This window comes from Vanessa tameamea, chromosome 13, assembly GCF_037043105.1.
Source record: "Vanessa tameamea isolate UH-Manoa-2023 chromosome 13, ilVanTame1 primary haplotype, whole genome shotgun sequence".
NCBI classification, from domain to species: domain Eukaryota; kingdom Metazoa; phylum Arthropoda; class Insecta; order Lepidoptera; family Nymphalidae; genus Vanessa; species Vanessa tameamea.
This window is the reverse complement of record NC_087321.1, coordinates 3,075,463-3,101,596: the sequence shown is the minus strand read 5'-3', so window position 1 is coordinate 3,101,596 and position 26,134 is coordinate 3,075,463. Positions and strand designations below refer to the sequence as shown.

Genomic DNA, 26,134 nt, shown 5'->3' with positions numbered 1-26,134 from the left:
TTAAAACAAATAACGCTATTGAACAATTATACTATATTTATCACGGCAAGATTATATAATGACTCAAAAGGATTCACGAAAAATATCTTTTATAAATAAATGTCTATTTAAAAAAAAACACGATATTCATTGGAAATATCAATCACTCTAAATACGTCGATGTTGCAGCGCACATGCAAAACGATAGCATTCATAAATTTTATATATGGCCTATTTTTGTAGTAACCTACATGGACAAATAAATAAACTCAAATAGTCACCCAGTCGTGTAGATGAACTAAGTGATAAAATATATATTTTTAGTATATCTCACGTAGAAATAAAATTGATTTAAATTATAAGAATATAAACTCAATTTAAAAATACGTTTTTTTTACTATTATATTGTTTATTAATTTTGTCTAAATATATAAATAGTTTTGTAAAGGAGGCTCGTCCATAACCGATCAATCACTAACCTGAACGACACAACACATTGCAAGCCTCGGTTCACATGAAAGCCTCAATATAAGAAGTTATTTTTTTAATAAATTTATAATATAGCACAATGTTACCACATACTCTTTCTCTTAGAAAATACTCTTAGATTTATGTTACGGATACTGTAAAGAATAAAGTTAAATCCACTTCGCATAATATGTGGTATCTAAATTATTTTTTGTAGATTAGACGACGCAAGCTGTTTGTTAAAAGGAACAATTGATAAAGTAATAAGTTTTAAAATATATTTTTCACCACCACCTAATAATAAGAAGTCTCATATTACCAAAACCTTAGTGAGTTAAAACCTTATATATATATATAATATTATATATATAATGTTATATCTCTTGTGCATGTAGTTACGCTGACTCACCGACCTTTCAAACCGTAGTACAACACTACTACTAATACTCAGTATTGCTGTTCGGCGGTAGAATATATGATGAGTGGTTGGTATACCCAGAAGTGGCTAGCACAAAACCCTACTACCGAGTGAAGTAGCTTTAAACAAGCATCTTTATTTTCGTACCAAGTACACTAAACTTGTGCCTTCTGATAGCTCCTGTGCTCTTGATTAAGGCCAGAAACCCTTTAGAATTTTCAAAAAATCTATTTTTTTTTACATATTCCGAAAGTATAATGAAAATACTGACCAAAGGAAAAACCGAAATAATGAATATTTGCGGAGTTATCGAATATAGTGTACAGCGGAGCGACAGCGTGCGGTCAGGTAGAGAGTCATGCGCTCGGACCGTTAGAGGCGGAGCAACCTTCACGTCACAATGCTTCCTTCTTTACCTTTTTTTGACCAAGCAGATGTTTCGAGAAATTTTACAGAGGGGACATTATAGATATATCCATGTAACGTAAAAGGGTAGGTATATGGGACGAAACGTTGTCCGAAAAACAGATTCAGTTTCGTTTGAAATTATGTCACGAACGGTTGAGTTTACCAAAGTAAAATGCCAAGCTATCCGAAAGGAACTCGAGGCAATATAGCTCGAAAATGTGCGAGGAAAAGAAGATTTCAAGGAAATCAGTTTACTGATGCGAGCGGGGAGAATTTCGGGCCGAGTAAATGTGACAAAAAAAAGTGCAAGTGCTGAAAAGCTCAAGTCTGCGTGCATAGAGGATGTACGAACAAATCCTTTGCACGCATACAGAATTATTGAGTTTTTAATCTTTAAGATGGGTCGCCGTCGCTGTAGACTTCAACAATCTATCGATGTTTTTATCGAAAAGTAATAATATTAAACATTGTCTAGACTAACACTTCTAGGATATATGCACATAATTATTCATATCAGCATCACTTTATCGTCCCCACTTAATTTAGAAAATAAAATAATGATTAGAACTCAACTTGTTGAAATACTGTAGCGATTTCCGTAGAAATTAATTTTCGTTACATTTCATAAGTGGAATGTTATTGTGTTGTGTGAACGAGGCTTTACTTAAGACTTGTTTTTAATAAAATTCATAAAACGTTATAAATACTCGATTTTCCATGCGAAATGTAAGCATTTCTGGAATTATTCTAATTTTGTTCTTGTTGTAAACGGACGTAAGCGGTATCAATATTAAAAGCGAAAGTCAAATATATTAACATTATAATGGTAAGAATTGATTTAAATTGAAGATAATTATTAATATGACATTCTTGTATTGTTTTTAACGGTTATTTTACCCGGGTAAAATAACTGCGTAAGACCACGCAGTTTTTAATCAAAATCAGTACTGTATAATTCTGCGTGATTCTAGAAATGGTGAGTGAGCGAGTGTATTTCGGTAATTACACTGCCGGCTGGACTGATCCATTTGACACACACATTCTGTGTGTATGGAATGATTAATACCTTTTTATTTATGAAATCTCGTATTAAAAAAAAATACAGTTGGTTTTATATAAAAAAGCAATCGAAACTGCAAATATCTCAATAAAATTATTCCATATATATATATGTATGTAACAATTTCGTTAAATTATTAAGTAAATTATATTTTTATTTTTTTTTTCTAATTACAGACAACGTACACAGATAAGGGAAAAAAACCAGAGAATGGACGATTTTTGGCATTCGATCACATTACTTTTTGGGTATCGAATGCAAAGCAAGTAAGTTGAATATTATTATTATTTTTCTAGTAGGTAATTACTGTATGTATACAGCCTGGTGGTACATCTCACTTGTCTGTGTGTCTCGGCTTTATTCCGTTACATATATAATTACAGTAAATAATTTAGTTTTGAAAACTCAAAAAACAAAATGCGTAGTTTTTACCCTACCCAATGTTAGAAAGCAAAGTTATAATATATCTTTAAATGGTGGCCGTCTTGATGTAGCCGATATGCCGACGGTCTATTTATAATCTTGGAGCTAGAGACTCTCTTCGGGATGTTTTTAACAAAGTAGGAATACTCACTGTTGCGTCACAATTATTTACAACAATATTATGTATATTCACAGTAGCATTGATCACAATGATAATCATTGTATGTGCACAAGAAGTAAGGATAAGCTTAGAACGCCAAGTTTCCGACTCCGCAAAGTCAATAAATCATTCTTAGGGCAAGGTATCCGCTTCTATAATAAAATTCCGCAGACATTTTTAACTTTGTCGTTTCATAGATTCAAGTTAATTGTAAAAAATACATTGGTAAAGAGGGCATATTATTCGATACAAGATTATATTGATGATAAAAAAACGTGGAGTTAATGCTTGTTGACTTCCAGGCAGGAGACATAACATACATATATAATTGTATTTAACTAACATGACTGTATTTTTAAATGTTGAAAAAGAGTAACTACTGAGTTTCTTGCCGGTTCTTCTCGGTAGAATCTACATTCCGAACCGGTGGTAGCTTTACTTTAAATAGTTTGTTAAATGATGATTCAAAAGTGCTTAATAGTGCTAGTAGGCTTTTAGCCTACTTGAATAAAGTATATTTTGATTTTGTTTTTTTTATTAAATTCCATACTCAAACTACCATTTAGTAACAATGTTATTATCGGGACATTTGAAAAGACTGGAATTTAAACTAAATTAAATCGAACTTGATTAAGATTTCTTTGGGATGTAATGGTTGTTAAACATTCCGATATTTTTTTAGGCAGCCAGTTACTTCATAACGCGGTTCGGTTTCGAGCCTCTGGCATACAAAGGCTTAGAAACGGGTTCTAGAAAATTCGCATCTCATGCTGTTAGAATGAACAAGGTTAGTGATTAGTTTTAATTTAAAATAAAAAAATAAATATGAATTGCTAATTTACTACGCTTATATTAGTATATATTATTAACCATATGTACCATCTTACGTCAGCGGCTTTGTCTGCGTTAGAGTTTGCCGCGGACTCTTTACATCGTGTCAATAACATTATATATATCCTAAGAGCCTGCGATCGTTCTATAATAAAACATTTACATTTTTAAATTAAATTTATAAATTAAATGTTTGGAAAAATCCTGAACAGACCACACCGTATTAAATAATCATAAAAATCAACTACATTTTATTAAAAATAATTTTAATATGATAACTGGAATATATAATTTGTGTATGACTACATACTACATCAATATTAATAATATCAATAGGATATTCTCTTGGACTCTTTATGGGTTGTAGCTTATTCCGCCACGCGGCTCCGATGCAGATTGACGGATACTATTCACCTGTTTCATGTTTTCAAGACGACGCTTTGTATCACCGCCGAGCAAAAGATGAACAAAATCCAGAAATTTCAGTAACGCTTGAACCCAGAATCCATTGACTCGTTTAAAGACACATTGCTATTCATTAGTATTCAAATAAAATACATATATTATAATAATGAAGTCGTATAACCTGTTATATTACGTTGTAGATTATATTCATATTTCAAGCGCAATACGAACCCGATGAAACTGAATTTGTTAAAGAGGTAGAATATCACGGCGACTTTGTCAAGGACGTAGCCTTCCAAGTGGAAAACTTAGACTATATACTTGAATATGCGAAGAAACAAGGGGCTGTCGTTGTTCGAGACCTCTGGGAGGAAAAAGACGAATTTGGTGTCGTTCGGATGGCAACCCTGAAAACCGTGAGTATTTTATATGTATTTAATTTTTAAATCATTTATTTGGAGAGATGGAGAGATGTGCCGAGATGGCCCAGAACGCGTTCATCTTAACGGATGATTTCGGGTTCGTTACAATAAATGATGGTGATCGATTTCGGCTAAGGTCGCCGTTTTCAAGGAAGACTAGCCGTAAGTTGCCTGTGTACGATATTTAAGTGGAGAGTGGCAGCACAGATACATAGTAGTGCTGTAAATAGTTATATGTATAATCGTTAGATGGGAAGACAAACGCGACACATAGGGATAGCGTTCAGGCGCAGGACCAAAGACTTTTCGGTGCACGAGGATTGTCAAATTTCTTTGATTGCTTTAACGGAATGTCTTGAATGAAAATCTATTTTTTTTCCTTTTAATATTATTCAAATTCAGGAACTTGGAATGTACAGTCTTACAAGCTACCACAACTAACTCAACCAACCACTTTGTCTATTCCTTTAAATATGTAATTTTATATGAATTTAGTAATTAAACTTATTTCGAAATAGGCAAATAAGGAATGAATCATATAATGTACAATCTGGAATCTGAAATAATATTCTAAAATAAATTATAATGAGTTCATTCAAGGCCACACAAAGATCATGACACTTGTGCACTAAAATCTCAATATGATACTTCTGACAATGTTTTTCTTTACGTGAACTGTGTAATATTTTTCAGTATGGCGACAACACACACACACTGGTCGATAGGTCAAAATACAAAGGATCTTTCTTACCTGGTTATCAACCCTCAGCAAAAGATCCTATTCAGAATTTTTTGTAAGTATCTTATTATAATAATATCGAATATTGGGCAATAGTTGATGACAATAAAAGCTGGCGTTAAGATTTCGTACAAACCAGTCTAGGTAGGCACCACCCTCCAATCACATCTATGTCTATAGTCGGTAGACTGTTTGGTGCTAGCCAAACAGCATTACATATTTACTATTGTTGTGTTTGTGTAAAAGCCGAGCAGGCTCAGTAGTTAAAACGCGTGCATCTTAAACGATGATTGCGGGTTCAAGCCCACGTAAGCACCACTGAATTTTCATGTGCTTAATTTGTGGCTATAATTCATCTCTCTGCGGTAAAGGAAAACATAGTGAAGTAACCTGCATGTATGATTTTAATGAAATACTGCCATATGTACCTATCCACTAATCCGCATGGGACAGCGTGGCGAAATGTGCTCCAAACCTTCTCCCCAAAGGGAGAGGAGGCTTTAGCCCAGACGTGGGAAATTTACAGGCTATTTTTGCGTTAGTGTAACTACAGGAACAAGAGACATAACATCTTAGTCCCCAGTTGGAGGTTGCATTAGTAAGGTAAGGAATGATTAAGTAATATTTCTTACAGCTCCGTTGACTGTGGCCGTTGGTGATGAGAAAATGTTACATAAAATAAATTTAAATAGCAAATTTTATATTTGTAAAATATATCGGGATGAGGTATAATATATTATAATCCATCATAGATCGTGGATGAAATTTTGTTGATTTGAGATATAAATGAAAACTTAAAAAAAATCTTATCAATTAAATTAATAATAATTTCGTAAAAATATTTACAACTGGATTTTTATTTTATACCTCGGTGTGCAATCACCACGATATTTACAAATTTGTTAAACCATAAGACTAAATCATATTTCTTTGTTTAAGGCCGAAAGTTGAAATTAATTTTGTGGATCACGTAGTTGGTAATCAGCCAGATAATGGAATGGAAGAAGCTGCATCGTGGTACGAACGCTGTCTGCAATTTCACAGGTAATTAAATGTAGTAATTGTCTTCTTTTTTACAAATTCACGTACAATTGCTCGTTAAATAGATGCATCCAGGTAGGAAACGTAGCACGGCCCCATTTAAATAAAACGATCGAAATTTATATACGCTTCGTATCATTGCGTAGTTTTCGAGTTGAATCCTTTAATATCTGATAGTCGATACAAAATATTAAAGTGTATTTTATAATACCTATATAGAATGGACTTAAATGTAATATCATAGTTGGTCTAGTTACGTAATGGAGAGCAAGTCAGACGCCATAAGCCCTCATGATAATTGCAATCTTCAGGGTCCTGGCGATAAGGACGTGGCGTTGCGAGGATTTGACGTAGAGAGAGTCAACTAATTCGAAGTAAATAATTGTAGGTGGCACCTACCCCAAAGACTCGACAACGTGCAAAGTGTAAAACTGTATAAGTTGTTTGAAAAATTTTCTATTTGGTCTAAAGAAAATCGCACTTTTACGTTTTAGATTCTGGTCGGTGGATGACAAACAAGTGTGTACGGAATACTCCGCTCTCCGATCTGTGGTGATGGCGAATTGGGAGGAGACAGTGAAGTGCCCTATCAACGAACCAGCCGCTGGCAAACGAAAGAGTCAGATTCAGGAATACGTGGAGTATCATGGCGGTGCTGGTGTGCAACATATTGCCATCAATACTGAGGATATTATTACCGCGGTAATTGTCTATTGATGTTCTTAAATATAATAGAAATAAAGTCCATCTACAAAAAAAAATACATATCTATAGATGGACTAATCTCGTATAAATTGATTTTGCAAAATCAATTTATTTATATGTAGGTCGGTATGAACTCGTCGACAAAATAGTTTTGTGACAGCTTAAGTATAAAATGTTTAACAATAATTCTCAGAATAGATATATTTTGCTTATACATATTTAAATTTTAGATTGAACATCTTCGTGAACGTGGCGTCGAATTTCTGTCCATACCGTCAGTATATTACAAAATAATACGTGAAAAGTTGAAAAACAGTAAAGTCCAAGTCGCAGAGAGCATAGACACGCTGGAGCGGCTCAACATCCTCATAGACTACGACGACGATGGCTACCTTCTACAAATATTCACCAAGAACACGCAAGATCGACCAACGCTATTCTTAGAAGTGATACAGAGAAGAAACCATAATGTAAGTTCAAATTACTATATGCCTAATTATTAAATGACGATTACCTCCATACCGACGTTTAGCTAGCTAACTCTATTCCCGCACTCTCAAATGGAATGGAATGGAATGGCAATTCCAACAAGACCCCGAGGCTTCAGGCGAAGGACCAACGGCTTTCCGTGCTTTCCGAAACACAAAACCCAGGTGGATACTCACGATTTCTCCTCAGTAGCATTTTTAGGAATTCATATTCACATATGTATTTTTAGTTACAATAATTTATTGGTTAGATATTAGTTTTCGCCCGCAGCTTTTGTTTTCGCTCCTGTTGTTTCTTCGAGCTTGATTCTTACATAGACACAGTTACTTTCGTATTTATAGTAGTAGTTTAAATTTATCAATAAAATGATTATTTTCAGGGTTTTGGTGCTGGCAACTTCAAAACATTGTTTGAATCTATTGAATTGGAACAAGAAAAACGGGGTAATCTTTAAATTAGTCGATTAATTCCATAAGTAATGTTAACACACTCAATAATAATAAATACTTAAGTTTAGGTTATGTTATTATATTATGGACATGAGTAAATATGTTAGTCAATACAAAGTTAAAAAATGTTGTCTATTGTTAAGAAATTATTTACAATATAATACAAACAGTTTACTGTAGAATAATTCTAGTAACATAAAATGTCACTTAATTATGAACTTTTAGAGGAGTGTGGCAGTATAATAAAACGTCAGCTTTGTAGTGAGTAGGATCGTGGAATGTTTATTAGAAAAATGTTTCAAGTATATATGCAAAAGGTTTCAACAAAAAGAGAACTCCTTTAAGAGCGTATCATCTGTTTCAAATAGATAGACTTTTGTTAGAACTGATCGTTGTTTCAAACGATGAGGAACAGCGTACAGATGTGCTACTACAAACTATTGGACGAGAAAAACTCGTGGTAAAGATTTGGAGCTGGAGATTCTCCGCGCTACTAACAAAGTTATTGGTAAATAAAATGTATCTTGTTAGATTTCTCGTAGTCCTGAGTGGTATTCGAAATACAATTTTCTTTTCATATTTTATTTTGTTACGTAATTACGATAAACATTAAAAATTCATTAATAAAAAAATGTTGTGTTTTATTTTGTCCTAATAGAATTTGTAACGTTGATCAAATCTTGAAATGAGAACGAATTTCAACATAGTGTAAAACAAAGTCGCTTCCCGCCATCTGAACACTTAGATCTTTAGACTTCGCAAAGGATTTGTGGTCAGCGTGTTTTATTCGAACTTGTCGGATAAATAACATATTCCACACGCCTTGCCTTATCAAAGCCTTGATGGATTAATTATATATTAATCCAAAAAGAAGTACACTTGGTAATTTACTTACTAAAAGGCAAACTAAACAAAGACCAGAGAAAATCGGGTATGGAAATATAGTGGAAGGAAAAGTGACTACAAATAAAAATCATTACAAAGATTATATAGTTTTATTTGATTGACGTATATCAACGTCATAATACATCGTCATGTAACGTTGATTAGATCTTGAGTCGAGAACGAAATATTTACAAAAACTAAGCTAAGTACTCACGGTACGCATTATCCGCGCAGTATTAGTGCAATTTATCAGATCATATTACAGAGTATGTGATTAATATAAATTGATTCTCTAAGCGACTTTGCTTTCTAATTATACCATAAATACTACGCTTTAGTAAAAGTACAATTAAAGTTACGATTGGCTATTAATATTGCGGAGTTCAGTGAATTACAACATCGACGGCTGCGTGACAAACGTTCCGTGAGTTCTCACCCTCAGTGTACAAAGAAGTACAATTTACAAGAAATCATATCTGCGACACATATAATTGACAAGCCGACGAATCGCTAAGTATTGAAAAGTTAAATAAATTAAAGTATTCCAAAAATTATAGGCCACTTTCACGACACGAGTTTACTCACTTTATAAAATAAATTACAAAACGATATCAAGTTTCAGAATAAGAATTTTAAAAAATAATGTTTTTTTTTTCTTTAAATTATGATGTTGATTTTTTTTTAATTGATATTTTTAATCTTATAAAAACTTCTTTTTTAAAATATAATTATACACGGTCATTTTCAACTCGTAAACTAAACAGCACCAAAATATTAAATTACAAACATAAAGTTAACAATATTAATGTGCACAGACAACACAATATTTTATCTAAACACTAAATATAGTTATCTATCTTTAATGACACTAAAATATCATCATGTCATATGTATAATATTTGTTTACATATATATATTTGAATTAAGAAAAAAAAGGTGATCACCAAAATAGTTTTTTTAATGTCCCAAACTAAAAATATCACGTTTTCGAATATTGAAAAAAATCATTTAAAATTTGTGGAAACTAACAATCGTGCTACTTTTTATAAAACTCACTGGGACAGACAAGTACAAACATACACATTTTTTAACTTTCGTGAAGATACACGTGACAGTAATATTTTTTGCGTCTTAAACGTCTTTCGAAGGTTACACGTAAAAAAGAAAATTTGACCTTGAAATGTTGACGTCATAACGGTGGAATCAGTTTAAAATCAAAAACATTGAAATTCTTGTAATATCGTTTTTGGATCGTTTAGTAGGAATGGTGTGTGCATCCAAGTCGAAAGGCTACGACTAAGCCGATTTACATTTAAAAATATCGTATTTACGTGATTATGTAACATTTTCAAAAATACTCATCCTCTGTTACAATTACCACCACAATTATTCTTTTAAGAAGATTTTTCAAGTACAGCCCTTGGGCATTTTATGTACTATGTTGTTGTTCATTAGTGTCACCAACATTTTTGTTGCCATCACAAAAGTTACCAATCCATTAAAAGAGACGTAAGTAGCATGTCCAATCATAATGAAATAATTTGGTCCATATAAAATATTTAAAATATTTCTTTTAATCTTCAAATCGAAATTATTATGCAAACAACTAATGCGTGACGTCACACATATATTAGTTTCCATGATTACATAAAACATATAAAGACAACATCTTGCTTCACAACATACATATAAGTAAATGCAAATGTAAAAATATGAAACGAGAAAACTTATTGTTGCCATGTTAAAGTTCTAAAATTGCATTTTTACTGTTTTATTTGATTCATTTACTTAATGCTTTTAAAAAATTATGTAGAATCTTTTTACGCTGATTTGACAATTTAAAATACTAATTATACATTTGTCAAGGGACTTTCAAACGCCTTTGTATACACATTATTTTGTAGGCTCTTATAAGTGTTACAGGAAAGTATAAGTATTAACTCGATCTTTAAGCGTCAAATACTTACTTTAACTAATTTTCAATATATATATTTGTTAAGTCAATTACAATATATTGACGAAAGGAACGAACAATGTTAAACCAATATCTAACAAAACTTTAAACATTCATAGATATAAAAGTGACAACATCATTTAAAAAATATAAATATATACTTTTAAATTACTTGTCAAGTTATGGAGTTACATGGTATAACTCATCCTTGCCTTGCCTTGCTAGAAAGTTGAGGGGGCCTTTACCCAGCAGTGGGATATATACAGGCTGTTACCGTAACTTGTTACGGATAACATTTATAATAAAAAAATATTCCACTATTGTAAATTTTATTAAAGATTCATTCAATTAAATATTATGCTTGTATATATAAAATTGCACATTTCGTTATTATTCATTTGGCTTACTGCAAGAATTCATTATTTACAAAAAAAAAAAGTTTATATAATAATTTGTATCACGCACACACAAATGTCTCCATAGTTCAAATATTACAATTTTAATAATAATAATATCCTTGTGTGCCGTGTTAGTAATATAAATATAAACAAAGATACCATAATAAATAATGGGTTCTTGCTCTTTGTAATGATATCTTGCAGTAAATTAAAGATTTTCATAATACAAAACAATAATAAAATCGTCTCGAATCTGTCCCAATGAGTCAGTTATTACCTAATATTTACTATGCCTATGTTGTGTTGTCCTTCGGATCGGGTTCAAAGTCCGCTGGCTCAACCATCTCAAAGTCTCTATCAGTTGAGGATCGTTGACTATTCTCCGACTCAGATTCTGAGAGCTTATCTGTGTTTGAAACTGGATCCTGTGGTTCTTCCCTGGAAAATAAAAAAAATATATATATTACAAACAGTTGTCACCGGCGACATTGCAAGCGTTTAAGGAGTTGCACGTTAAGTGTTAGGTATTTAAAAAAGTAGCTTCAATCGTCATACCATCCGAATTATTTTCGCATTTATAATATAAGTATTGATATCATTTTCAAGCTTATATCACCACTATAATCAACCCTAAATTATCATTAACTTATCAAGTAAAAAACAACTTAAAACTAGGCACTTTCCAATCTTCCATCCTTAGATAACAAAAACTCAAGGTAAGATCAAAGATATTATATAATTGAAGACTATCCAGATCACATCTACAATATACTTAGTTAAGTTTAAGTTACCAATACATATATACAAATAAGTATAGTTGTTGTAGTTATATACTTTGACAAAAATATAATTGACATATTTTCTAAATAAAACAGAAAAGTATATTCCAAACCCTGACATAGCACTAAATAAATATTAGGATATAATTTGAACTCACTTGGAATCAACAGTTTCAACTTGAGGAATTGGTTTTGCCTCAACGCTTGTCTCGGTCGGTTTCTCTGCTTGCACTAGCGGAGTTTTTTCTTCTTCCTCATCCGAATGCTTGTCTTTCTTACGTTTTTTCTTGCTCTTTGATGACTTATCGCTTTCGGAACCCGGCCCGCGGTATTCGTACTATAAAAGAAAATGATATTTTTCTTAAAAAAATACTATTAAATACTCAAATAGCAGGTAGAGTTAGCAACAGATTTTATTATGATGTTGTACTGATACCACGGCAACATCAAGGGAGACTAGCCAACTACGAGAACATATCATAGTGCACAAATGTGCGCTAACACAGGTGCACTCTCTTTTCCCAGACTCAGATATAACATTCATCAGATACAATCCTACGGAACGGCAAATCCGACACGACCGGAAAGAGTAAAGGCGCAGAACCGACGGTTTTACGTGCGCATCGAGTTACAGCAGTGTATTTTATATCCAAGATCCAGATTTCAGGCTATAACTGAGAATCTGCAGCCTTATATCGAGCTACTATACCAAAGAGGCAGTCAGTTTTATTATGAACATACATGTCAATGCCACACACTTTGGTATGAGATTCATTTAAATATTATATAGAGAACTAGTTACCTTATAAAGTGGCCAGAACGATGCAAAGAATCCAACATCCTCGGTTAGGTTCGGCAGCAGCCAGAGGTGATGTCGCGAGAGAGTCAGTATCCACACCAGACAGAACACGACAACTCGTAGCACAGCCAGCACTATGATCATTACGAGGAATGCAGCAGCCGCTACACTTAGATAATACACACCTTTCCTGTGAACAAAATTGTTTATTAACATATAGTCTATTTCATTATGAGTAGAAAGAACACTAAGATGTACATAATCGTGTTCCTTTGTTCTGACTGCATACAAGTGACGATAAACTTTTTTGATGGAATTTATCAAAGATATAATACTTTATTAGCAACATAAAAACACCATTTCCACAGTAAATATTTGGTTTCATTTCAGTATCAGCTCTTATTGAGTAAGAGAGTAGTCGAGTGTTGTGTGCATCTCATCATACTAATAAAAATTTTAAAGGTGACTCATTATCATTGAAATATTTTTGAATATTTTGTGGGACCTGATGGTAAAGGTCACCATCAAATAGGTGCCGAATATTAACCATTCCTTAAAACCTAACTTGGGGCCTAAGATGTTATATCCCTTTTGCACATATGTAGTTACACAAATATAACAATACTGAGCATTGCTGTTTAACTGTTACTGATAGAATACGTGATGATTGATGGTTCCTATACCGACGGTCTTGCACACAACCCTTTCACCAAATAAAATCAAAACTAATCATTTGTTACCTTATAACCGAGGAATTTAATAAAATAATCTTCAATCTCTGTTATAGCGAGAGCTCATTTTACTAATGTCTTACAATTAGTTTAAATTGATAGAACTTAATAAATGTACTTAGCTTTAACAAATATGACAACTCACCGTACAGTGGCTGGCCAGAGTGGGAACATGCACACCCCGATCGTACCGAAGACAACAAGCGCTCCACACAACCAGTAGTACCAGGGCATCGGGTCATAGATCCACACATATGCATCCAAACTGTCCAAGAACAATTGTTCCATGTGCATTTCTAAACGTATTTTACGTTTCTTCTTCTCTTTTTCCTTGTCTTTAGTCTCTTTGTTGTCCTTTGTGTCCTGAAATTAAAACATACATTTAAGAATTTTAGATAAATGTATTTACATGATACTTATGACCTTTTGTAAATTGTTACTTTTTGTTATTCTATAATACATTTACATAGACAGCATCCACCTTTAGTTATGGATATGTGTATTATGTTTTAATGAATGGTCAGATGATGAGATGGTAATAACAATAATTATGATAGCATTCAATCAGTTACGAATCAACTCAACTACAAACCGTATGTATGTCCATACATTCATATGGTTTGTATTTGAGTTATATGTATAGTTATACCCAAGCATAGTTATATTACTCATACCTTAGATTCACAGGCACTCGCTTGACTCTTTTCTCCATCCTTCTCATCTCCACTCTTGCTTGACTTTTCAATGTCTTTCTTCTTTGACTTCCCTTTCAATTCTTGCTCACTAACTGGTACCTGTAATAACCATAAATACGATAATCAACAAATATAACAATAAATATCTGAGCAACCAGACGGACGATAATTAAATATTCATATATATACATATATATATATATATTATAAATGCGAAAGTAACTCTGTCTGTCTGTTGCTATCTCACGGTCAAACCACTGAACCGAACTTAATAAAATTTTGTATGAACTAAGCTTGAACTCCAAGGAAGGGTATGTCCTTTACGAAACAACTTAACCAACACCTAAAACTCGACTAAAGCCGCGGGCGACAATTAGTAACCTATAAATTAATACGCATGAGACTAACCATGCACAATGTAGTCTTTATACATTATCATCACATAAAAGATTATCTTCTAAGATAAAAATCTAAAATAATAATTTACAATCCCAGTCACTAATTGATATGCGACCAATGAGTTTTACAAGAGAAGGCGTTTGTTTAGCAGCTTTATATTTTTATGAGAAGCCTTTAAGAGTAACACTATGAACGTGATATAATAGAATGATACAAAATTGCCTACTATATACTTCTTAGTAGTTGAATACTCTATGTTGACAAATGCAGTCATTAGTAATATTCGTCAAATTCCTTCTGGATCATTATTAGGGTTCTTTAATTTAAAATAATAAACAGTTTTACAATAAAAAAATTAAATACATTTTAACCTCATAATAGAAAATATAAATAAAAATTCCATATTCATAGTCTGTATAAGATTATATATAACATTCATTGACTTTCCTAAAGAATATATATAAACTAATTGAATATTATTCACTACTTCTTCCTCTTGGCACATCACATCACATATTCATAGAATCTACATTCCAAATCGGTATAACTTTCAATTTCGATTTAGAATATTCTAAAACGAGAATTCAAAAGTTCTTGTAGGTGGTTGTAATTAAATATAATTAATAAATATACCTTCTTTGCCCTATGGAACAGTTTGTGCACGAGCATTTGGTGGAGATAGTCGGATACTTCGCGACGCGTTGTGAAGACTGGATTCTTTCCGGTTGCCCATTTCGATGTGAGAAGTGCATCTACTGCCTTTGTACCTGAAACAGACGTTTCCAAACGTACAATTCAGTTGAACGGAAAAACCTTAACAAACAATAAATTAGTTCAACTGCTTAGTTACATACATAAACATAATCAGCCTGTAAATTTCCCACTGCTGGGCTAAGGCCTCTTCTCCCGTTGAGGAGAAGGTATGGAGCATATTCCACCACGCTGCTCCAATGCGGGTTGGTGGAATACACATGTGGGAGAATTTCGTTGAAATTAGACACATGCAGGTTTCCTCACGATGTTTTCCTTCACCGCCGAGCACGAGATGAATTATAAACAAATTAAGCACATGTAAATTCAGTGGTGCCTGCCTGGGTTTGAACCCGAAATCATCGGTTAAGATGCACGCGTTCTAACCACTGGGCCATCTCGGCTCTCCTTAGTTGTATCTGTTTAATTCGCTAAGTTTTATGATGTATTAGTCAAATGTAAATTTTACAAAACTTTTTCAAAAGGTTTTTTCGGACAAGACAACACTGCCTTAAGAATCAGTACCATACCGAAGTTTCAGGAATACTACTGTGAATTAGTACCATTCCGAAGTTTAGAAGTTAGCAATGATTACACCCCTGTGCTTCGCTAAACATTTAAATCTTTGTCCAGATCCCGAACTCTCCGGTATCGAATTGCCATCCCATCGGATTATAGGAACGAAAGAGTCGAGTCAAACAGTGTCTACACACAACTTAAGAACTATATTATCCCCTGCGCATTAAGCTATTTTTGATCGCCATGGCCCCAATAGCTCATGAGAACATCGAATGAAAAATTATTGAAATATATTTATTTGAAACAAATGCAGTATACATTTATTCTATTATAATAACAAGCTTCCTTACTTATAGAATACGTGACGATTTTTACGAGTTTAAAATAATAGGTTAAGTTAGGTACTTTTGATTTACAAAGAACTATAAAATAACGATTTCGTAAGATAAATGAAATATATTAACCAATAAAAAGCAAACGACTTATGGTTCATTAAATGCGTCACAGTATGAAAATTCGTATCGGTTACACGTTTAATTCGAAACATTCCTAATCAAACGTGAACACAAAATATTCAACATTCATGTTTTCTTTCAATTACATAACTGATAACCTACAAATAGGTCATATATCTACAGTTCTTTAATCTAAATGTCGTGTATAGATTCTTATAGTACCCGAGTAGAGACGGGACGGGTACCTAGTGTACTATATAAACTAAGGTCGATGAAATGGAATCGTAGAACGTATCTAGTTTAATTATATTTTTTATTAACGTCATTGGACGTCATGATAAGTAAATTTTGTAATTATATATCTTAACGTAACCTTTGTATATGTTTGTTTTTCCTAAAAATTAGTTTTCGTCATACTTTTACCTTTAAAATGTTCGTTTATTGAGGAAGGTTATCTATACTAATATAGATATGAAAGTAACTCTGTCTGTCTGTTCGCGATCAAACAACTCAATCGAATTTGATAAAAATTGGTATGAAGCAAACCGACCAACCCCTAAAACACGACCCACAGTGAGTAGCGTATACAATATCAACTAACATCAAGCAATCTAGCAACTGCATAGTAAATGCACCTATTGGATGTCTGGAGTTGTAACGCATTAAATGAACGTGGATGAAATACAATCGCAGGACACATTTAATATCATTATACGTTTTATTTATTTACATCATTTGACGACATTATAAATTCTTTCAAAATTTTTTCATTGAGTTTTCTATCGTTTTAAATGTTTGCATTATTTTTCTTTTCTTATGTCACTGTTTATGAAATTAAATCTGTTATGTAAAATTATATTAGTCAATGAAAAATTAAAAACCCAAGTCGGACTTGCGTGGAATGGGTTGCACTTAGTAGCAATTTTACGGACTAAGAATTTTCATTTGATTTTTTTTCCAAAGATTAAGCTCTATTTATTTTGTGAATGGGTCACTTAACTCTGCATGGGTGCCAAATTCTAAACTAATAACGGCGGAACAGACACGGAAGATTCTATAAGACTTCGTTTATTGGTTGAACAGAACCCTAAAAATACTAAAAATTCTATAAAATATTAAAAATACAGATCTATAATATAGATCAACCGCTATACCTGTAAAGTATTCGACGTGGTGGTTGAGGAATTTGGTTTTCTTTGTGGGAACGTTAGCCTTCAACCATTTCGCGACAGCGTACTCTTCACTTGTTGGCTTCTCAGACACGGGCGGTTCACCAAATTCCTGCAAAATAAAAAGAGTATTTGTTTATCAAATGAATATCAAAGATGATCTTTATTCTATTTTTGAAAAAAAAAAACATACATAACCTATTTTTACAAATGTCGATATAAATATGATACCAAGAAACAACTGGTTTTTCTTGCATGTTGGTCACACCGTTAGTTTTTTAAATTATAATTTGAGATGTTCTTTCATAGGCGGGAAAACGAAATACCATAAATTGTGCGTTATTTACCTACGATAATTTCATTTGAAGTGTCCTATTAAATCCTAAATATGCATTCGTGATACGATTCCAATTTCAAAATGGGTCTCTTATAGTAATATTTTCTATTTCAAATACAAACTTTTCTGTCGCATTCGTGATAGACTTTTTAATGTCACTTGTGTTGCATATCGATAGTCCACTATCGATAGTCTATCGGTAGTATTGTCATCTATCAATACTATCGATAGTATTACAAAAACCATTAATATCGATTACAAACATAAACTATCGATAGTCCAAAGCTATCGGTACTATCGATAGTATCAATAGTATCGCTGCTACCAATAGTATTGCTCACGGAGAGCTATCGATACTATCGATAGTATTGATCACAACGATACTATCGATAGTTGAATGGCACCATACAAGTGGCACGCGATGTAGAACACTACCGTTTGAGGCCCCGCTGTTTGCTATAACTTACCATATAATGGGCCTCAGTCGTTTAGCCATATTAATTATTTGATGACATCAAATGATTTATGACTAATGGTATATTGTAAAAGTATGATACATACAAATTATAGACATGTATCAATTACTTATTTCATTCTAATATCAATTAAGTATTTTATTAATAGTTTCGTTTAGGTTCTTGCCATTCCAATGTTACAATCGGTAGAATTGCTGATTCGTTAAACCTGGGTTTTATAATAATTTAACCTTTGTTATACTTTCTTTTTAATATACTTAATACAATTTTAAAATAAGTGACTGACATACAACACACAGCCTAAACCAGTGGGGCGAGTGGGATGAGCTTTTGGACAATTTTTTTTGGAACGTAGATGAGCAATATGAGATGATTCCTCAAATTTACCTTATAAAGGGATCAAATGGGTAATGAATGTTTGTACGGAAGTTTTCCACTTATGTGACTTAGAAGTATGGAGATCGGTGTATAGGCTTGTAGAAGACAGCAGCTATAGCGTTTTTGAAAATACATCACCCAAGAGTGAAATTGTGGATGGAAGTTGGTACCGAAGTTCGCAATGTTTGATATTAGAAATATTGAAATCAGTATTAAGGATTGCTTTTATACATAAAAATGGATATTAGTATTTATGTTTAAATTTAATATGATTCGACATCGGTAAAAAATATTGGATTGTTTATTTAGATAGTAATTAAATCTGGTAACGCCAACGACTATTTCAAAAATACTTCTTTTCATTTGAAGAAACGATTATTATAATCAAAGTAACAATTCAACAATCCGGATTAATTAATTTGAAAGCATTTCTTATAAAAGTACTTTTTAGTCTGTGATTATTATTTTTTTTCATTTAGCACCGGAAGAGAAATCAGATTTCAGTAACTACAGGTCCATAATAATCTTACTAAATTTGAGATTAACAGTATATCTTGACATGTGTACGAAAACTGGCATCTTTCAATTATTCGTCGGTTTCTGGACGGAAATGCTACTGTGCTATGTACTATCAATTATAGGGTTAATGCAAGTGTGATTCTTATCATGTGATTTTTATCTTATATTTCCAGTGAAATAATTGACTGAGGCTCCATTTTCGTCGTCTTCACCAAATGGGAATATTTTTCGAATAGAACTTTATTTAATTTCGTTTGTTTAAATAAATAATACCCTAAAATCGACGTCACATTCAAATATATACTTTTAAAAATAGTCAGTTCATGAATTCAAAGCGGATAGTGCAGCAAGGCGTTTAACGATTGCATAACGCTGACCCTGACATTGGCACTTGCTAACAAAAATGATTAACAACTAATGAATTACGCAAGACATACAGTTTGAGATATCTATCTCGATTTAATCCTGATGCGATTTTTTTAATATAAATTTTATTAAAAACATGCTACCCTTTTCAATGACATGTATAAGAATGAGATAGCTATATTATTGATCCTGTGAAATGAGTTTAAAAATAGTATCAGCAATATTGCTTAAATAACAAGTTCTAAAAATAAAAAATATAATGGTTAGGATGCAATTTGACCTACCCACATCCAATCAACTCATTTGTTGCCTCTAGATTAATTTTGTCCACTTTTATTATAACATTCTTTTTAAATATACGAATTTAATTCCATGAAATAGATTCCGGTTTTCGCCGGTCACTTTCCGGATGAAATTATTTTGTATTCGATATTATAATTTATTCTTAAGATAGTAACCGAAGGAAATATTTACATTGTTTTGAATTAAACTGCGAATACCTCATAACTTGATTGGCAAAACTTCTGTCCATTGGAATAACTTTAAAATGGGAACTAAGTATGAATAATATCAGAGCCTAGCGAAGTGAAAGTATATAGTCGGTCCGAACCTGACCTCTTGGTCTCATTGTTGCCTCCACTTCTAACACAAACTTACGCTTAATGGAAATACAGGAGTATTATTCATTCCTTTAATAAAAGCATCGCGATAATCCAACCACAAGAAGACAAAAGGCGAATAATCAATATTTAATATTAATTAAACGCGATATCATTGGTCGAGAACTTAAATTATCGATGGTATTCAATATGGATTTGCGACAAAAATTACGTTTTGAACATGGATGAAACTGTTATCGGAACTTCGGAAGTAAAATTAATTTGGATATAAGTCGTTAAATGGAATAATATTATATTATAAATAATGCCATGTTAATCAGGAACCGTTAGTAGTGCACAATACAGCCGATCATCATCTTTATTCCTTCTTCAATTGGAATTGACTATAGCTATTAAGTTTTATACCGCAACTTCAGTGTATACCAATATTATTCTGTGACCAAAAAAATTGTTTTCTATTAAACATATGAATGTTATTTGTTATCTATACTAACATTATAAAGCTTATGAGTTGTTTAAACACGCTAATCTCGGGAAGTTCGATTTGTGGAAATGTTTTTGGTTCAGATCGCCCATTTATTGAGAAAAGTTTGAAAGGTTAAAGGACTACATAATATCATACTTCGAAAGCCAAATGACAAAGGTGGCCCCGCCGCCTAAACCTTTCAAAGCAAAATCCTCTGACATTTATTCTCCTATCAACTGTATTTCTTTTCTAGCTGGTGGAGATTTTTTAATCAAAAATAAGTGTATTTAACGGTCTACGTCTAATAGTTTTGACTGTGGTTTTGATATCTGGAAAACAATGTCGTCTATTCCTGTATATCTTGAGACGGTGGTTATTGAGACAAATCTTAAGACAAAGTTTTTAATGTCATCTCCAAAAGAATTCGTCACAGGCCGAGACCAGTATAAAACTACTACTAAAGGATCAGCCGTGCGATTAAACTACTGGACCGATTTAAATGAAATTTAGTACACAAATAGTCTAGAGCCTGAGAAAGGACATAAGCTACTTTTAATTGGAAAAAAGTGCTGTAAAGGGTTGAGAAGGGGGATGAAAGGTTGTAAGTTGTTGAAAGTATTGTTATGTTTAGAATTTTTAGAACAAGAAGCATAAAACTTATATTTTAGGCTGTACACTTATAAACTAACATATCATGGGTGTCACCCACTCAGAAGGGAATTTTGGATATTCTACCCCTAAATAGGTGAAATAGGGGGTTGAACGTTCGTATGGAATTTTTTAAAGTTAGAAACATGAAACTTTATTTTTGGGATACTGATTAAAAATAAGTAGATACGTATTTAAGCGATTCTGGATATTTTACGTCTAAGGGGAGAAATAGAGTTTGACATTTCGTATACAGGTTAGCCTGGAAGCCTGTCATTTTGAAGTTAGAAGCATGAAATATTATTTTTGGGCTAGCGATTAAAAATGATTTGATACGTATTTAAGCGTTTCTGGATATTTTACGCCAAAGGGGAGAAATAGTTTGACATTTCGTATATATGATAGTTTGGAAGACCGACATTTTTGAAGTTAGAAGCATGAAATTTTATTTTTGAGATTAAATGATTAGATACGTATTTAAGCGTTTCTTTATATTTTAGGCCTAAAGGGAAAAATAGGTGTATTCAGGTTAGTCTGGATGTCTGTCATTTTGAAGGTAGAAGATCGAAATTTTATTTTTGGGCTACCGATTAAAAATGAGTTGATTCGCATTTAAGCGTTTCTGGATATTCTACCCTAAGGGCTGAAATACACACCAATGTGATTTACAAAGAGGTATTACATTAACCTAACATTTTAAGTTAATTTGGAAATAAATTTATATTCTACGCGGGCAAAGCCGCGGGTAACAACTAGTACATATTAAAATAAACTTGTGAGCACGCTCTCTACCTCGGTATTTATAAAGTACACAAAATTAAAAAAAAAATATAAACACAAAATATCAACACATTTTAAAAATAGAATACTCACAAAATCTCTCATTTTTAATATAACATTTAAGGCCACGTACACACCCGCGAGCTATCGTGACAGTTCTCGACTAACGCTACCGTACCGGTGAAAGTGGGACATTCTCTTGAAGCTAGTATACCTAAATGATACCATGATTTGTAGGAATAAAATAGTAGGAGTAACTCGCCATAGTTTAAACATTCGATTTTTGAATTTATGATATGTAACGACCAATTTGTATTACAATACCTATATTTATTATATGTAGTTCAGATTGTTTTTCTGTTATTTATCAAATCTGCTGATCATAAAGATGAAACAATGAATACAATTGCAGAAAGACCTTCAGAAGTTTCCATTACATCTATACCTGTATTACAGACACGCAGCAAAGTAATTAAAAAAAAATTGTCGTTGTTTACCAATTGAAAAAGTATACGTCATTTTTATATAAATTTTTAAATATGTCCATTATGGCTATAAAATATAACTTTGAAAAGCGTAATATGAACTAAATGTCTAAGCAATCATATAATAAAAAAAAAGTATTTACTAATTAATTCCACTCTGAATTTTAAGATGTCTTGAAATCTTATACATATATTAATAACAATACAATTATATATGAAAGAAATTCAAAATCAGGAGGAAATACTTTAATGTTTATGTAAACAAAAGATTTGTTGCCAAAATCGAAAAAAAAAATGACAAAAAATTATGAAACAAAATTGTGAGTTTGGACAGAGCGAAACAAAACAAAAACAGCCTGTAGAGTTAGTTCTAAATAAATCACAGCTGCTTTTGAGATATGAGCAGGTTCTAGGTACCATATTATGTAAGTCTGACAATGTGTAAAATGTATAAAAGACTTGAATACATAATAAACAACCCCACTTTCGGTTTTAAAATATTACTTTAAATTATAATTAAAAAGGGGAAGCAAGCTCTGAGATAAATTAAGTGTGCAAGCTAAATTTAGAGTGGTGCCATCTAGTAATAAAGAATCACTGTTTGAAGATACACATGTATACCTCATCTGCTTTTCATTTTAAAATTATACACACATTGGATTTGGATAGATTTAAACTATGTAAGTGTGAGGAGTTTATAAATTTTTGCTTTACAGTAATTGGTAAGGAAATAGTAAAAAATTAAAATTTAAGTTATAAATATTTATGCAGCCAAATTATTAGGTCATTTGCGAAAATTATTAACTATCACTGGCACTTTATAGATTTACATGTGTCGACAATTAATTAACATGCAAAAATCGTCACAGTTTTCCATCATCACAAATTTATCATTTATGAAAATCACAGTTACACTTTGTGTACTATATTCCAAATCATTGGTAAAAATATGTAGTAAATGTCCGCATATCAATGGGAGTATAAAATGAATAACACAACAACAAAAACACACACAATAGATAAAACAAAATTATGACCAGAATAATATGCTAAAAGTTCATTTCTCTAAAGGATTCATATGATTCATAATGTGTGCAGTGCTATGCAACGCACATGTGAAAATAAAATGAATTCCATTTTTATTCTTTTAACAAGTTATCACTGTACCGTCAGATAATTCTGCAATCCGTATCAAAAATAATTAAAAAAATACAAGTTATACTTACAACGCAATATAAGTCTAAAACATAATACAAACGCTAATGCATTTAATTATCAGAACAGATGTTTCTTGAAGTATTTGTTTTAATGAGTTGTTAATTAATAAAAACTGATTTAAAGATGTGAACAATTTTAGATACCTAACTTGAAAGACATCCAAAAAACTGTGAATAAGCTTGTTAATTGATCAAAACATTGTCTGTGGCTGAAGATCTATCATTAAATTGATATATAATAAAAAAAAGTAACAAGTCTACCTACTTTAGACAAGGCTTGGTTATGTGATTTCATATATGTATACCATACACAATATTTAAATACTTTAATTCATTGTCCTAATTATTGCTTTTGTTTAGAAACATCAGACAACAAAAAATAGGTCATTGTAAACAAACCCTGAATTAGATTAGTGTATTTTAAACTACTCAAATTGATTACATATTTAATAAATATCCTCTTCACGTTTCCTCGGATATGGCTCAGTGGTTAAATCATGTAAATCATAAACAAAAAAATTTTGTTCAAACCCCGACATGCACTACTAATTTTGGACATGCTTAATTTGCTTTTTATAATTCAACTTAAATTTTACAGTCAACAATATTGAAATAGTTGTATAATATATATAAACTTCTCATCGAGAGATCTCACCCAACAGTGAAACATTTAGACTCTTATATCATTTCTAGGTTTCCACGATTAATAAGAAACACCTTTAATATCGCTTTGTCAATGTTCTATACATATAGTAATAACATAATTAGTGCACATAAGATCATTAAGCAGCCATGATACTAGTTGATTATTTTAAATATTTTTATAAAAAAACTCTTAAAAACTGTAACAAGTACTTAAATTATTAGTTAGCAGTAAATTTCTGTGAGTATCTGTGTATATATAAATATTAAAGCTATTATTACAAATAGTACTTTATGATTTAATAATATATAAAGTAAGGTATTTAAATTAAATATAAATGAACAATAGCAAACCTTTTTTCGCTGAAAATAAATAAAATAAATTATTCGTGAAACGGTTGGCACAGATCAAACAAAGAACAGCCGGAAGGATCGTGGTTTATTTTTAAAATGTTGAAAATACCATGCCACTGCTACAACAAGGGTTACTGCGCATTATGCCAAAGTAAACGTATTATTTTTTATTTGAAGTAATTATATCAAAGTATTGACTCATTTGTTCAAACACCGCAAATAGTATACGTGTTTTCAGAACTTTTTAATAGCCTAATAAAATACGTCATTACAATTGTACGCATAAAAGTTACACAATCAGAAATAATTAAATAATTATCAACATTACTTGACCAAAATAATAAATATATACGTAAATTAATGCTTAATATATAGTCGGCAATATGGAAATGGGAATGAAAACAATAATATGGTTTATATATAGCGGTATTGTAATACCTAAATAATTTTATGAATTTGTCATTAAATATTTATTGAATACGTACCTCTTTTCGTTTTTTAATTTTCCTTTTGTCTGCCATTATCACATAAAATTGTCAACGTAGCGATTCTTGTTGTCTTCACTGAAATATTATTTCTTCAGTTTTCTATGACGCATTGCAACTGCAATGTTGCTACTTGCTAGTCTTATAGTCATAAAGATAATTAATAATTTGAAAGAGAAATCTTATAGAATTAATAGATGTTTTTAATTAATAAAAATTGACAAAATTTGTAAAAAGAAACAAAAAATAAAAAAATTATTTAACAATAATAATAATAATTAGAGATGAAGGGGATATCTGGTAACTACCGTACCGGATAGCTACTATTCGAATACCGGATAGACATCCGGCCGAATAAAAAAAAACATATTTTTGAGTAATTCTTTAGTTAGTCTTAGTATCACTTAACTTAAATATATAGTTTTAGTTGTAAATTTTTAATCACACAATAGTAAATTATTGTAATACAAAGAAAATTAATGAATTAGTACTCATACTGCACTAAGGGCAAATTAAGGTGAATAAATACTAATTTCTCTGCATTGAGAGGTAGCAGTTGGTTGCGTTTCTCTTCATAAATAAGGCCAGCTTCAGAAAAAAGTCTTTCGCTATACACCTTCCTGCAAGGTGCAGAAAGGTAGATTTTGGCAAACTTTGTTAAATTTGGATATTGTTTGGCATTAGCTGCCCACAAAGAATAAGGGTCCCATTGGCGATCGGCTACGTTTCGCCGGATATTCGGCCACATGGTCGACCGAATATCCGGTATCCGGTATCTGGCCAAACTGCTATCCGTTTCATCTCTAATAATAATATGTTAAACCTTAACAA

General features: G+C 31.9%; 2 protein-coding genes across 3 annotated transcripts; one reads left to right on the top strand and one right to left on the bottom strand.

The window, feature by feature from the left end:
- The first annotated feature begins 1,973 nt into the window (after window positions 1-1,973).
- LOC113397843 (4-hydroxyphenylpyruvate dioxygenase-like) lies at window positions 1,974-8,443 on the top strand. Its single transcript, XM_026636361.2, has 9 exons — window positions 1,974-2,099; window positions 2,510-2,599; window positions 3,599-3,703; window positions 4,353-4,568; window positions 5,268-5,368; window positions 6,253-6,357; window positions 6,849-7,056; window positions 7,290-7,529; window positions 7,928-8,443. The coding sequence occupies exons 1-9, from the start codon at window positions 2,097-2,099 to the stop codon at window positions 8,000-8,002; spliced, it is 1,143 nt and encodes a 380-aa protein (XP_026492146.1). The 5' UTR covers window positions 1,974-2,096; the 3' UTR covers window positions 8,003-8,443.
- A 534-nt stretch (window positions 8,444-8,977) lies between these two features.
- On the bottom strand, window positions 8,978-25,452 carry LOC113397842 (translocation protein SEC62). Of its 2 annotated transcripts, none has more exons than XM_026636359.2 (8): window positions 25,304-25,452; window positions 17,516-17,642; window positions 15,271-15,404; window positions 14,218-14,337; window positions 13,689-13,906; window positions 12,816-13,002; window positions 12,172-12,350; window positions 8,978-11,672 (listed from the first exon to the last, which is right to left on the bottom strand). In XM_026636359.2, exons 1-8 carry the CDS (start codon window positions 25,337-25,339, stop codon window positions 11,528-11,530), a joined length of 1,146 nt encoding a protein of 381 aa, XP_026492144.1. In that variant the 5' UTR covers window positions 25,340-25,452; the 3' UTR covers window positions 8,978-11,527. The 2 variants fall into 2 exon arrangements, with proteins under 2 accessions (XP_026492144.1, XP_026492145.1); XM_026636360.2 differs by lacking the exon at window positions 25,304-25,452 and adding an exon at window positions 22,214-22,330.
- Between the last annotated feature and the right edge of the window lie 682 nt (window positions 25,453-26,134).

Coding starts and splice junctions, on each gene's coding strand:
- LOC113397843 (XM_026636361.2), top strand. Junction 3,704..4,352: donor ATGCTGTTAGAATGAACAAG/GTTAGTGATTAG, acceptor ATTACGTTGTAG/ATTATATTCATATTTCAAGC. Junction 7,057..7,289: donor CTGAGGATATTATTACCGCG/GTAATTGTCTAT, acceptor TTTAAATTTTAG/ATTGAACATCTTCGTGAACG.
- LOC113397842 (XM_026636359.2), bottom strand. CDS start 25,339: ATGGCAGACAAAAGGAAAATTAAAAAACGAAAAGAG. Junction 15,405..17,515: donor CCACGTCGAATACTTTACAG/GTATAGCGGTTG, acceptor CGTCTGTTTCAG/GTACAAAGGCAGTAGATGCA. Junction 11,673..12,171: donor GTTGAAACTGTTGATTCCAA/GTGAGTTCAAAT, acceptor TTTATTTTCCAG/GGAAGAACCACAGGATCCAG.